This window comes from Myxine glutinosa, chromosome 4 (assembly GCF_964187855.1).
Source record: "Myxine glutinosa chromosome 4, kmMyxGlut1.1, whole genome shotgun sequence".
In the NCBI taxonomy this organism is placed as follows: Eukaryota; Metazoa; Chordata; class Myxini; order Myxiniformes; family Myxinidae; genus Myxine; species Myxine glutinosa.
The window spans coordinates 136648904-136663391 of NC_136264.1; the positions used below are offsets into that span (position 1 = coordinate 136648904).

At 42.7% G+C, this 14488-nt stretch overlaps 1 protein-coding gene across 2 annotated transcripts in view; it reads left to right on the top strand.

Moving 5' to 3' along the window:
* Window positions 1–13874, top strand: part of LOC137425294 (T-box transcription factor TBX1-B-like) — a 143405-nt gene extending 129531 nt beyond the window's left edge. For both annotated transcript variants that reach the window (XM_078776464.1, XM_078776463.1), the window contains 4 exons: window positions 3566–3721; window positions 3843–3910; window positions 11750–11844; window positions 11969–13874. In XM_078776464.1, the coding sequence (XP_078632590.1) occupies window positions 3566–3721; window positions 3843–3910; window positions 11750–11844; window positions 11969–12312 (663 nt within the window). In that variant the 3' untranslated portion in view covers window positions 12313–13874. The remainder of the gene's footprint in view (window positions 1–3565; window positions 3722–3842; window positions 3911–11749; window positions 11845–11968) is intronic.
* Window positions 13875–14488: the final 614 nt, after the last annotated feature.

The following is a 14488-nucleotide window of genomic DNA, read 5'->3' on the forward strand; positions in this document are numbered from 1 at the left end:
GCTCACGTCTCATGGTCTATAACCAGCTAATGTCTCAGGATGGTCTAAACTCAGCTCACGGTTTTCTAAACCCATCAAAATCCAACATGTATCACGACAGTCGAAATGCAGTTCACATCTCGCGACGGTCAGAACTCGTCTAAACCCAGCTCACGTCTTCCGATGGTTAAACCTGTCTAAATCCAGCTCACGTCTCATGGTCTATAACCAGCTAATGTCTCAGGATGGTCTAAACCATCGATTCCCAACCGTTTTCTGATCGAGTACCACTTGGAGGTCCCGTACCGTCGCCGCGTACCACCTGGTTCCAGAAAAACAATCCGCGTACCACCTGGTTCCAGAAAAACTCAATCCGCGTACCACCTGGTTCCAGAAAAACTCAATCCGCGTACCACCTGGTTCCAGAAAAACTCAATCCGCGTACCACCTGGTTCCAGAAAAACTCAATTCGATAAGATATCAGGCTTATTTCAATTTAATGCGAGGGCTGCATCTGTTTCTTCTCCACCAGCTGGTCGATGCGGGGCATAACTTTGCTCACAGCACATCGGAAATCATGAAATATATCAGAAATCAGAAATAAAAAAATTATCAGGCCAAATCATTTTTTTTAAAGGTTGAGTCGCGAACCACCTGGAAGGCCCTCGCGTACCACTAGTGGTACGCGTACCACAGGTTGGGAACCATTGGTCTAAACTCAGCTCACGGTTTTCTAAACCCATCAAAATCCAACATGTATCACGACAGTCGGAATGCAGCTCACATCTCGCGATGGTCAGAACTCGTCTAAACCCAGCTCACGTCTTCCGATGGTTAAACCTGTCTAAATCCAGCTCACGTCTCATGACTGTCCATGATGGTCTAAATCCAGCTCACGTCTCATGACTGTCCATGATGGTCTAAATCCAGCTCACATCTCATGGCAGTCTAAATGCATCTAAGCAGTCATTCCATCTGGTCCTTGGCCAAGCACATCTCCACGAACTTCTGTGAGTCATCTTTTCTTCATCTCAACAACCCTGATGGTTCCATCTCCAACTCTCATAAATCAAAATCCACCACTTTTGTCTCTCAATTTACAGGCAACTCTACTCTGGATGACTCCAATATAACTCCTGCTTTTCCTAAACCCAACGCCCTTAGGCCTGCCATCAAATTAATTGTCCATTCACAATGTTTGCTAGACCCTGCTCTCCCTTGTCATCAACAAAGCCAATGGTCCAGATGACATTCCTGATATTGTCCTCAAGTGTCACTCCAGAACTCACTCGTATTTTCTCCAAGCTTTTCAATCTCTTCTGCTGTACCAGTATTTATTTACCCAACGTCTTGAAAGCACGCCGATGTCTGCCCTGTCCCAAACAAGGGTGATATGTCTGATCTCTCCAATTACCATGAAATCGCCTTGACCTCCAATATCTTTAAAGGCATGGAGTCTTTCATCAAAACAAACTTTTCACCGAATCTCAAATCCTGCTCGCTCCTAAATGATCACCAATGGCTTCTGTGAAACCAAGTCCACTGGTGACCTTCTGGCCTATGTTGGAAACGAAGGCTCATCAGCTCTTGAGAACCTCGGAGAAAGTCGAGTTGTTATGCTGTAGGTCAGCAAAGCTTTTGACAGGGTCTAATACAAAGAGTTCCGAGTGTAGCTTCCGATGTATGGTATTCAGCCTCAGTTCATCTCCTGGTTTTCCAAGTTCCTCGCTAATACGGAGGTCTAAAACCAGCTCATATCTCATTACGGTCTAGGCCAAGTGTTCTACCAAACTCTGTTTCTGTCCCTCCTCCTCTTCACTCTGTTTGTAACATCCGTCTAGCTTCTAATCATCACAATTTCTGTTACCCTGCCTTCCCTTACCAATAGCCATGCTTTTTTCATCCGCCCCCTCCACACACACACACTCTCTCTCTCTCTTTGGAACATTCTCCTCAGCAGTGTGTTCCTTACTAATATCAACTTGCATCGACTCAAGTCACAAACCAATAATTTAGATCTCATTTAATTAATACATTCCCATATTCTTTCTTTGCTTTTTCATGCGGAGGGGGGGGGGGGGGGGGGTTTGGTATTTGGCCCTCTTGTTTTTTGGCCGGGATTGTCCTGTGGTGTTAATGATGACAAAAAACTCATCTCCTGTCGTACAACGATCTAAACCTGTCTAAATTGAGGGCATACCTGTCTAAACACCGCTTACGTCTCACGAAGGTCGAAACCCACCTCACTTCTCACAATAGCCTAAACACCTCCAAGTTGGGATCAATTGTGGCAATTAAATAAGTCATCATACTAACATAACAATACAGTACAATTGTTTTGGCTGAGATTGTCTGCTCATCACACTATTAGAAGCCAAAGAGTACAAGCATGCATTCATTCTGCATATGTGCATACACTATAATACCAAAAGTATTGGACATCACATCCTAACTTGAAATTATCTCTCCTGATGTGCATTCAAATACTTTCCCTACAAAGCAAAACATCGTGTCCTTTAACAAGGATGTGCAGCAGGTGTTGAAAACAAGTCGGAGTCATGATGGCTCGGGGTAAAGAGCTCACTGACCTTCATTGTGGAACGGTTATTGGGTGCCAGAGGTTTGCAATATTTGCATCACATTGGGCCTTGCCAAGTCAACTGTGGATAATGTCCTGAGGATTAATCGGATCAGATTTTCCATGCTTTGCCCCCCACCCCAGGTTTATGCAGGACACACAATGTCGGCCAACAACCCCCTTCTGGTGAAACTTCCAAAATGCAGAATCACTGCTCAATTCCACTCATTCGTTCCTCGTTTCTCCCACCTATGGAATCAACTTCCACATTCTCCTCAATCTCATTCTTCCCTCCAGGTTTTCAAGACAGCTGTTCACCACCGTCTCAGATCATTCCCATTCCAAAACCATGATCTTTTCTCCACTTGTTAACTCTCCCCAAGCCCACCTCTTTCCAACTTCCTTCTTTTCCTTCCTGAGCTTTTGTTCTGTATCGATCCCTTGTGTCCTACCATAGCCCCCATTCTTCCTTACATCTCTCGTCTTCGAAGTCTATCTCCATGTTGTCCCTCAACCCGGCTGTTGGTGTGTCCACCTCCCACCTTCTCCTGCTGTCCATTTGGTTCTGTTGCGTCCTGATCCATTCTATTTTCGAGCTCCTCCATGAGCCTGACTGTGTAAAAATTGAAAAGGACCATTAAAACGTACAATGGCGCAAATGATGTGATGTGTATCAAAATTTGGTTTTGCCAATTTGACCCAAGAAAGAACCAACACACTTTTAAACATCAAACATGGCTTTGTGCCCTGAGCATTAAGAATGTCCACCTGTTATATCCGTACCTCGTGCAATTTCTCAGAAGATCCGATTGAAAATTAGACGAGAATTTGAATCAGACCTGATTCGAATTTTGTTTTCTAAGGTCCCACTGAATGTTTTTGATTGATTGTATTTATTTATTTATTTTTTAGTAAGAATAACCTTAAACAGTTAAAGTTGAAATACCTTCAAAACAGACTGTCCAATTTTCCCTCTTTCTGATAGAAAAACGTCTTTATCATCCCCAGATTATCCTGAACTCCATGCATCGCTACCAACCACGGCTGCACGTGGTGTACGCGGACCCCCGTAAGGACAGCGAACGCTACGCTCAGCAGAACTTCAAAACGTTCGTCTTCGAGGAGACCAGATTCACGGCTGTAACGGCCTATCAGAATCACAGGGTGGGCATCGATTTACACCGGGGAAAGGTCCACATGTGAACACCTCGTGTGCCATGAAACGTTAAACCTGACCGGTTTCTAACCATCTTTCTCAACCTCCTCTTTCCTATTACCCACACAGATCACACAACTGAAGATTGCAAGTAACCCATTTGCCAAGGGCTTCCGTGACTGTGAACCAGACGAGTGGTTAGTCGGGATCGAGGATTTCTTTTGCGATTGTAATTGTACACCGCTCCTTTCCTATGCCATCTCCAGGCATTGCAAATCGTCATTGCCGGGCACCAAAGGGGGCTCGGCAGTGACGCACGCTGAAAGAGAGTACTCAGTTTTCACTCTGGTTTCTTGTTTTCTTTCTTGGTTGTCCGGACGATATCTCAGCCATCCTTTGAGCTAGGAAGCTGAAATTTCGGCACAATAGTGAGCAAGTCTTTTGTCAAAAACGGTATATATATTTTTTGATTAATCAATAAATTGAGGAGTTATTTAATTATTAGCGATTAATTAAGTACTTATTTAATTAATCAAATTTCCTTTCTCTTCTGACCATTAACTCAGGCACCTTTTGAGTTAGGAAGCTGATATTTGGACATGCCAATGACCAGGTGATTTGGCTGCAAAGGATATTTTTGATTTATTAATTAATCAATTAATCGATTAATTATTTAATTATTTGATTAATGACCAAAAAATTTTTTTTTTTTTAAGTTACAGATTCTGATGAAATAGTGGTAGTTTATGTGTTCTCTGACCAAATTGATTAATAATTTAATTTTTTTATGATTATTATTTATTTATTTTCATTATTAATCATTTATTTATTTTCTTTCTCATTTGGCCAATATCTCAGGCACCTTTTGAGCTGGGAAGCTAATATTTGGACATGAGTGACCAAGTGATGTGGCTATCAAGGATATTTTTGATTTATTGATTAATCATTTCATCTATTAATTATTTATTGATTAATCGATTAATTATTTATTGAGTAATCAATTAATTATTTAATTTTTTATAAATGACTTATTTAATTAAATTTCTAAAAGATACATCTTCGGATGAAGCACTAGTGGTTTAGTTATGCGATTAGCCAATTGATTATGAAAATATTTTGTGATAATCTTTTATTGATTTTAATTATACAATTAATCAATCAATTAGTGTACACCTCTCCCTCCCAATGCAGCCTCAATGAGCTGCACTGCGGTATTGCCGGGCGCCGGAGGCGCCCCGGCAATGCCGCGCTGCAGCATATTTAATTATTTGGCATGGGGCGGTGTACTTTGAATGTATTGTTACGTGGTCCCCTCGGTGACTACCTGGTCTCGGTGACCCCCGGACCGTGAGAGGACCTTCGCCAGCAAGTAGGATGATATATATGAGCTTTCGTAACGCAACCCATATGAATTCCGGTCAAGAAGAAACCCCACACCAAGGATCCGGAATAATCAATAAATATATTCCCTGAGCAATCAACAACCATCAACCATGCACAATCAATGTTACAAAGATGCAAACTCATCTACACTAACTCTAAGATGGCCATCTTATATATTCCTCACGTGAGCCCCACTCCTGACTCCCTCCGTGGTCAATGTCTCTCACAATGTCTCTCGTCTCCGCACACGGGCGGTTGAACGAACCCCGGGCGGACGTGCTCCAAACGTGCCGTCTCGTACCGGGGACAGCTGCTGCAGCGCCCCTCCTTGCCAAGCAACGGGGCAAAATCCAGCGCGGCTTCCAACGCGCGCGAGGCCCCAAAGTGCGACCCGTACGCGTCCTTGTAGACGGGGCAAAACCAAGCGCGGGTTGCAACGCGTGCGAGGCTCGACGTGCGACCCGTACGCGTCCTTGTAGACGGGGCAAACCAAGCGCGGTTTGCAACGCGTGCGAGGCTCAACGTGCGACCCGTACGCGTCCTTGTAGACGGGGCAAAACCAAGCGCGGTTTGCAACGCGCGCGTGGCCCAACGTGCGACCGCTTGGTTCCGTGCACGAACTCACGGGGACTTGACGTGTCAAAAGGTAGTTACGCGTCCAGGTAACTCCTTTCGCCAAACGGGTTTCGGAACGCCTCTGTTTTCCACGCAGCGCGAGGTCGATTCCACCTTTTGTCGTCGCGGGGCGAGGAAGATCAAGAAGAAGAATCCTCCTGTTCCCTCGTGTCTTTTCTTCTTCCCTTTTCGGTCACTTCCGTTTCCGGCCACTTCCGTTTCCGGCCACTCCCTCCGAAGGGCTCCTGACCCTCCAACAGTCCAACCACAACAACTTAATATACTCCACATGGATAAGCAAAGACCTGAATGGTAATTCCCATACATTCACATAAATATGTAACAGTATGTGTACTTGTCTTAGTTATAATGTGGCTCATTAACTGATAAAATATATCTGCTACTTGAAGGATATGACAAAATAAACTACTTGTGAGTCAATATATGGATCTTTATCAGCGCTGTGCATTTCCAAAATGGATGCCAGTGGTCTGCTCGGACACACCTTTAATACACACCTAGTCTCCACGAGCAGGTTGGCCCAGTTCACAACGGTTTTGCCTTTAAAAGTTGCTGCAAATGTTGCTCTCCATAAAGCACTTCTCTCGAGCACCCAAGGCGAGGTCATCGTGTCATTTCAAAGGGTGCGGGTGCAACCTGTATGTGTGACGCATCACTAAGGCAGCCATAGGTGCTACGCTTGTCCAAGGCAGCCATACGTGTAATGCGTCGCTAAATCAGCTGTCGTTGTTAACCCATACACAAATGGCTACATACCACGCACTTGAGAAATCTTCCAAAACCAAAGGAAACTAGAAAGCATCTGACAATGCGAAGCCCGTCCGCATCTATTTGTTTTCAGACATCTTCTTCTTCTTCCAATGCTAAAAATAACGAAAACAGAAAAAAAAACAAAAAAACAATTGGTGATTTTATGCAGCCTTGACCTTTGAGCTTTAGATCAAAAAAAAAATCAGCTTCTAGCTTTTGATTTGTGAACCAATTCAGTAACCCGATATGCAAATTCTTTAATTTCAGATCAATTGGATGAAAATTGACAATTTTATGGAACCTTTACCTTTGGCCTTTTGATTTAAAAACACAATCGACTCCTACCTTTTGATTAGTGAACCAATTCAGTAACCCGATATGCAAATTCTATTAATGTCAGGTATATCGGGTGAAAATTGATGATTTTATGCAGCCTTGACCTTTGAGCTTTAGATCAAAAAAAAAATCAGCTTCTAGATTTTGATTGGTGAACCAATTCAGTGCCCCAATTTCCAAATTCTTAAAATTTCAGGTCATTCGGATGAAATTGACGATTTTATGTGATGCTGACCTTTGACCTTTTGACCGAATTATTAATTTGCCTTGTCAATATTCTCATAATAAAGCTTTGTTGAAAATGTGATGACAAAACTCAAATGGTAAATTTAAATTTCAGGTCAATTGGATGAAAATTGATGATTTTATGTGATGCTGACCATTGACCTTTTGACCAAATTATTTACTTGCCTTCTCCATATTATCATAATATGGCTTTGGTAAAAATTTGATGACAAAACTCAAATGGTAAAAAGGTTACGGCCCAGACACACACACACACACACACACACACACACACACACACACACACACACACACACACACACACACACACACACACACACACACACACACGATTACAAAATCCCGTCTCCTGATGCGCTAAAGAAAAGCAATTACTAAACTTACCATGTGCGCACAATCAAGAATGTTTGAATGAAATAAAGAGGAGCCAGCACTTCCAGGCGTATACTATGTGGGCATACAGTATATCTGTGAAAAGCGAAATCAAACTTTAGAGGATTTCCTCATTACTCCCCATGCTAGCACCTTTAACTCTGCCTTCACTTCAAAGGCCAAGGTCCCAAATTCTTCCCTTCCTGTACCGCATCCTTCCAGCATTACAGAATGTTCCCGAGAGCATATGGACTTTTCCTCTGTCATAATGTCGATTTCATACCCAGCTCTACATCTCTTCCCACGACTGGTCATAATGGCATGAGTGCTCTATTCCTCAGGAACTGTGCTTCAATTCAATCACACCCTCTCTCCTCTCTCTTGCACATGTCCTTATTCGATGGGAAACTTCATCCTTTGAAAGTTGCAAACATCACTTCTATTCAGAAGAAACAATCAAAATGGATTCCCTCAGCCACGTACCCAAAAGCGTTCTCCCCCGTCATTAGCAAAGTAATGGAGTCCATCATTGCAGCCGACCCCAGACATTATCTCTTCTCTAACTTGCTATAATTTCTGACGAGCAGTTCGGCTTCCGACCTGACCGTTCCACCTAGGACATGTCGCTCCTTCTGACACAGCAGTGGATAGTTGTCCTGAACCACAAACAAGAGCTTCGGGCCATCTCTCTGGATATCTTTCAATCCTTTGACACTGTCTGGCATCCAGCCTTGATTTCCAAGCTGGTATTCAATTTGATATTTGGTATTCAAGGCTCCCTGCCCCTGTTTTCTGATTTTCTCTATGGGCAGAAACAGCGGGTGTTCCTTCATGGTACGTCATGGTATATGCCTACATTATTCTCGATCTACATCAATGATCCATCTGATTCTCCTTTAAAGAAAAAAAAACAACATTACCATTTTTCCAATTACTCTACCCTTTGTAGAATGAAGGATCACTCTTGTGAAAGGCCAGCCGCTACTGAATTTCTTTTGGCAGACCTGGACAAGACGAGCCTCTGGTCAGATACTTGGAACATGATATTCAATGTCGGCCAATCACACGTTCTCACACACAGTCTCTCCAATAGGATCGGCAATCAAACTGTCTCGTCCGCTTCTCTGGACACTATAAAAGGTACCATCTCTGGAACTCCTTGGCCTCACTAACTACCACAACCTTTCATGGGAGGATCATATCACCAAGCTAGCATCAGACACAAGTCACCATCTGCGGAGCTAAAGCATTCCTGAGCTGCACCGAGGTCATCACGGTGAACAAGGCTTGGAGTATGGCTCCCCACTCTGGACTGGTGATCCTGCTTCCCACCTGTTCCTCTTGAGGTGGTCGAAAACGAGGCTTTCTGCATGAACGCAGCAGTATATGTAACCACATTGGGATCTCAAGGCAGGAAGCGGATCTCAAGGCAGGAAGCGGATTCCCAAGGACTGTCACTCTCCCACCCTGCGACACGTTTGTGGGCTCTCTATTTTATACATTAATATCTAGCCTTGCTCCTTCTACCCTCTTCTACCTCTGCCCTACACAAGCCACCCCAGGTTGCACACGTTCACCTGGAAACGCTCGCCTGCTCATCCTTCCAAAGTCCAGGCTCATTGCCCACCTGCATTCATTCTCCCTATTCCTCCAATAGTGTAGTCGTCTCCCTGTGTCTGTTGTCTCATCCTCTTTGCTTCAGTCTTCCAAATGGGCTGCCCATCACTACCTCTTGCGCTCACCCATTAACATCCGCAATCTCATTTACACACACTGACTCTTTCCCATTGTGATCCTCTCTGGGCCATTGTTACTAGTGTTTGTGTTATTCCTCCTCCTGTTTGTCCACCCCTCCCCAACCCAATACCACTGGTAGTTTGTGAACCTGCCTCCCTTTGTGAGCTCCTCAATGAGCCTAGACCCTTTAAAAAAAAAAAAGATAATTATTTTATCAGAAATCCCATGACTTCAGTCCCCCAAGATAAGGGTGCTGGGTAGTTTCCCAATTATCCTTACCAGTCTGTTATGGGAGTTAAATGTGAACAACTGTAGCATCTGTTACAATACATACCTGCAAATTGTGTAAAATAATACCGATTACCACATTTCGGCTTTATTAGCCCATCCCCTGCACAGCAGGAGATGGGGTTTGTCATCACGTGTGTGTGTGTGTGTGTGTGTGTGTGTGTGTGCAGTAACTTTTTTTTTACCATTTGAGCTATTGTCATCAAATTTTCAACAAAGCCTTATTATGAGAATATGGAGGAGGTAAATTAATAATTTGGTCAAAAGTTCAAAGGTCAGCGTCACATAAAATTGTCAATTTTCATTCAATCGACCTGAAATTTTAAGAATTTGCATATTGGGTCACTGAATTGGTTCACCAATCAAAAGCTAGAAGCTGATTATTTTTTAGATTTAAAGCTCGAAGGTCAAAGCTGCATGAAATCATCAATTTTCATTTTGTATTTTTTAACTGTTTTCATGATTTTGAGCATACGTTAGAAGAATAAGACACCTGAATACAAGCGGACACGGATGGGCTTTGCATTTTCAGATGCTTTCTAGTTATGATATTGTAACCAAGGTGTAGAAGTACAGTATTTTTGCAATGAAAATATTACAAATCGATTCTAATGAGATTCCCATAAATGTGTTTGCAGTGCCTTCAGAAAGTATTCACATGCATTGACTTTTTCACATTTTGTTGTGTTACAGCCTGGATTTAAAATGGATTAAATTGAGATTTTTGTCACTGATCTAAAAATAATACCCCATAACGTGAAAGTGTAGATAAATATAAAAAAATTAACAAAATATTTAAAAATGAAATACAGAAATATCTAACTTACATAAGTATTCACCACCTGAGTCAATACTTCATAGAAGCGCATTTGGCAGATTACAGCTTTGAGTTTTCTTGGCTATGTCTGTATCAGCTTTGCACATCTGGATTGGGGAGTTTCTAACATTCTTCCTTGCAGATTTGCTCAAGCTATGTCAGGTTGGATGGGGAGCGTCGGTGAACAGCAATCTTCGTCTTTCCACAGATTCTCAATGGGATTCAGGTCTGGGCTTTGGCTGGGCCACTCAAGGATTTTCATATTCTTGTTATGAAGCCATTCCAGTGTTGCTTTGGCTGTTTGCTTGGGGTCATTGTCCTGTGGACCACAAATCTTAGCCGCAGTCTAAGGTCTTTTGCACTCAAGGATTTTCCCGTATTTGGCTCCATTCATTGTTCCCTCCATCCTTACATGTCTCATAGTCCCTGCTGCTGAAAAGCATCCCCATAGCATGATGCTTTCACCACCATGCTTCATGGTAGGGATGGTGTTAGATGGGTGATGAGCTGTGCTTGGTTTCCGTCAGACGTAGTGTTTTGCATTCAGGCCAAAGAGTTCAATTTTCGACTCATCAGGCCACATAAGCTTTTGCTTCATGCTCTCAGAGTTTTTCACGTACCTTTTTGCAAACTCCAGGCGTGCTACCATGTGCCTTTTTCTCAGGAGTGGCTTCCGTCTGGCCACTCTCCCATAAAGCCTAGATTTGTGAAGTGCTGCAGAGATGGTTGTCCTTCTGACAGGTTCTCCTATCTCAACCAAGGAACTCTGTAGTTCTGTCAAGGTGGATATTGGGTTCTTGGTCATCTCCCTGACGAAAGTCCTTCTTGCCCGGTTGTTCAGTTTGGTTGGATGGCCAGTTCTAGGAAGAGTGTGGGTAGTGCCTATGGGAACTTCCAACACTCTAGAAATTATTTTTCAGATCCATGTGTCCTCACAATTCTATCTCAGAGTTTTATGGACAGTTCCTTTGACTTCGTGGTGGAGTTTCTGCTCTGACATGCACTGCCAACTGGGACCTTATATAGAAAGGTGTTTCTTTCTAAATCATGTCCAATCAATTGAATTGGCCACAGGTGGATTCCAATTACCTTGTAGAGACATCTCAAGGATGATCAAAGGAAATTGGATGCACCTGAGCTCAATTTCGAGTGTCATAGCAAATGGTTGAATATTTATTGACTGGAGATATTTCTGTATTTCATTTTTAAATATTTATTAAAATTTCTAAAAAATAAATTCCACTTTGACATTTTGTGGTATTATTTGTAGATCAGTGACAAAAAATCTCAATTTAATCCATTTTCAATTCAGGCTGTAACAATAAAATGTGAAAAAAATCAAAGGGTGTGAATACTTTCTGAAGGCACTGTACCATCACAGATATTAACTCACAGCTACTAACGATTAGTGCTCTCTCGAACGTTTCTAATTTCATGTTCCCTTTCAATCACCCCCACCCTTTTCACAAAGGCCTCGAGCTCACAACCGTCCAAATGCATTTCCATTCAGCCCTATTCCCAGAATGAGGGTGCACATGCAACACGGCACGAACAGCAACGACAAAGGTCAGATAACAGCAAAAAAAACGATTACTGTATTGTACCAGATACTCAGCATAGTTGAAACAGTATTTCATAACGGTAGTCATAACCCAACGTATTTGTTTGTCATCTCTCTCCTTCCCCGCAGACCAAATGAAGGATTATGAACGACAGGTGACACGCAACACCATTGCTCCATCTCCTTTGATGCCTCAGCCTTCTGGCCTCCTTCCATGTGTTCTCAGTCCTAGTTCATCATTACCCCTCCACTCTCAAGCTCCTTATCCTCCTTGTCTTAGTCCATCTAGTGAACCAGAACCACCAGCTTGCAAGTTCCCAGTGTACACCTCACCCGGTCCTCTTCTGGGACCAGGTGCTTCTGAGGGATACAAGTCAAGGCCAACACCATACCCACTCCCCTCACTACGCCCAACCATCTCCTACGCACATCCGATCGGAGCGTACTCGACCTATGACTACACACCCCGATAGCCCTTTTGAATTCTCTCGGTTGCTTTCCCCTCATCACCATCCTGGAATCGAGAATCCTGCAATAGTAATGGCTTGGCTTCTGGATTTGATGGATAACCTGGGTTAGAAAATAAATAAATAAAAACAAGCAGTTGAAACAAAAAAGGAAAAATAAAGGTTGGTGAAACAACAAGGTGAACTAAAAGTTGGCACAAGAGAGCTTCTTCATATGCCCCAGCTCCTCTCACGAACTTGTACATAGACTGTCTTGCATTAGTTGGGTTTGCATGTTTCTGTTTCCCTGTCTCAAACCAGTCCAGTAGACATCCGCGAATAGTTTGTACAAATGACTGTAGATATAAAAAGAAGGTCCCACCCAAAGACACAAAATAGGTTGAGAGTCACGACAGACAATAGCCAATTTCACATGAGGTACTGCAGATCTTTTAAACAGATGAAAATTGGCAGCATTGACCTCGAGAATGCCTGAAAAGTTCACAGAAAGAAAGAACTCTGTGCTTTTAGTTCCTTCAGCATCCATTTTGTAGAGGTTTGGCCGTGCAGGTATGAGATAAATGGAGATGGAGACAAACACAGAGCAGATTTTTTTTTTAAAGTACCAAAGAGTACCATATCCACAGCACATACCATTTCTGAGACCTGCAACCTGTAGGATTGATTTGCAGAACATAACTACAACTTCAGACTAATTACCAGGTCCAATCCTTCAATTTGAATCCATTAGCGATAACATAGGTCGTCTCATGTTCTTCAACTGTGGAACAACCACACGTCCAACTGCATGGTAATCATAGTGGCGGAGCCTCATTTGCTCTTTATCAGAGCAATGGGTCAGCCATGACGGATCTGAACGATCCTGTGGCAAAGACGCAATCCAGGACAGGTCAACACTGCGGTCGCAGGATGTGGACATTTCCACTGAGCGGCCATGTGAATCAAACTCTCACCAGTGAAGACGGCATCACAACAAAGCTTTACCAACTCCACCACATAGCCACTCGGTATTCAAAATACCATGCGGTCTTTTAACATGTTATGGAATCCATGTTATGATGTGTTGAGCCTGCCAATCAGGCCAAAGGGTGTTCTATACCCACTACTCACACCATTTTGAAAGGGTACAAATTGTGGATAAACTTCAAGGCACACAGTGATGTTAACCATATGTTGCAACTCCTTGTGATTGAAAGGGAGTAAACAGATAGTAAGTTATGGGAACATAGTAAAGATGAAGGCCTGAGAATTGTGATAAAATAAAAGGAGATAAAGATGTTCAGTTATTATTTACCTTTGATAGCACTCTCAAAGGACCATGGCTGTAGAACCTAAGAAACCCCCATAAGAATCATTTGGAACGGCATCGGCATGAAATATAGCAAAGGTCTATTTGTCCAATGCCACTAAATGATTTAAATTTTAGATTAACCAAATTTTAAGAAACGCATTGATAAGGGGGCTTAGGCATTAAATCTCCAGCAATGTTCCACTTTCCCCATGCTTTGTCTACACTGTGGGAAAAATTGCAATAATGCTGAAATCAATAAAATATTGCAAGTATTAAAGCTTGTGTTGTGATTTATTTTGATGATGAGTTTGAATACCTCTGGTTCCGTTTCCAGTGGCCAAAATATTACATGTACCGTACTTTGATCTTCCTCTAATGCTGGAGTTATACATAGAGGCAATGAATATACTCGTAGTAATTGTCATCCGGCTTGACGCGTTCTCCATCAACGGAGGCCTCAATCCCTATGACACCAATTAAAGTTCTTTAGGTGTTGCCCCAACTTCTGCATCTCCAAGATCAGCTGATCCATATTTTCCAACTAAATAAAGCTTGATCACTGGCCAATGGGTGTAGTGTGTAGACCATACTTATGGGCATTTGTGGGGAGACTGGTCAGCCATTCAGTTGGAATCACCACGTTGTGCTTTTTGGGTATTGCAGCCGTTGCCCAGTACCATTTAAGCTTTGCAAAATAAAAATGCAAATTTTTAAAGCGCACCAGTGAAACGATGCCATATCTGTTTTCTGGACATCATTCTTCAGTCACAACAATATGGAGGGAATGAAAAAGAGCTGTCAGGTGATTCTAAATCAGATAATTTTTGGCAACATAGTAGGAAATTAATGTGCTTAGAAACAGGAACATTGTTAGACTGAGATAGATGAGAC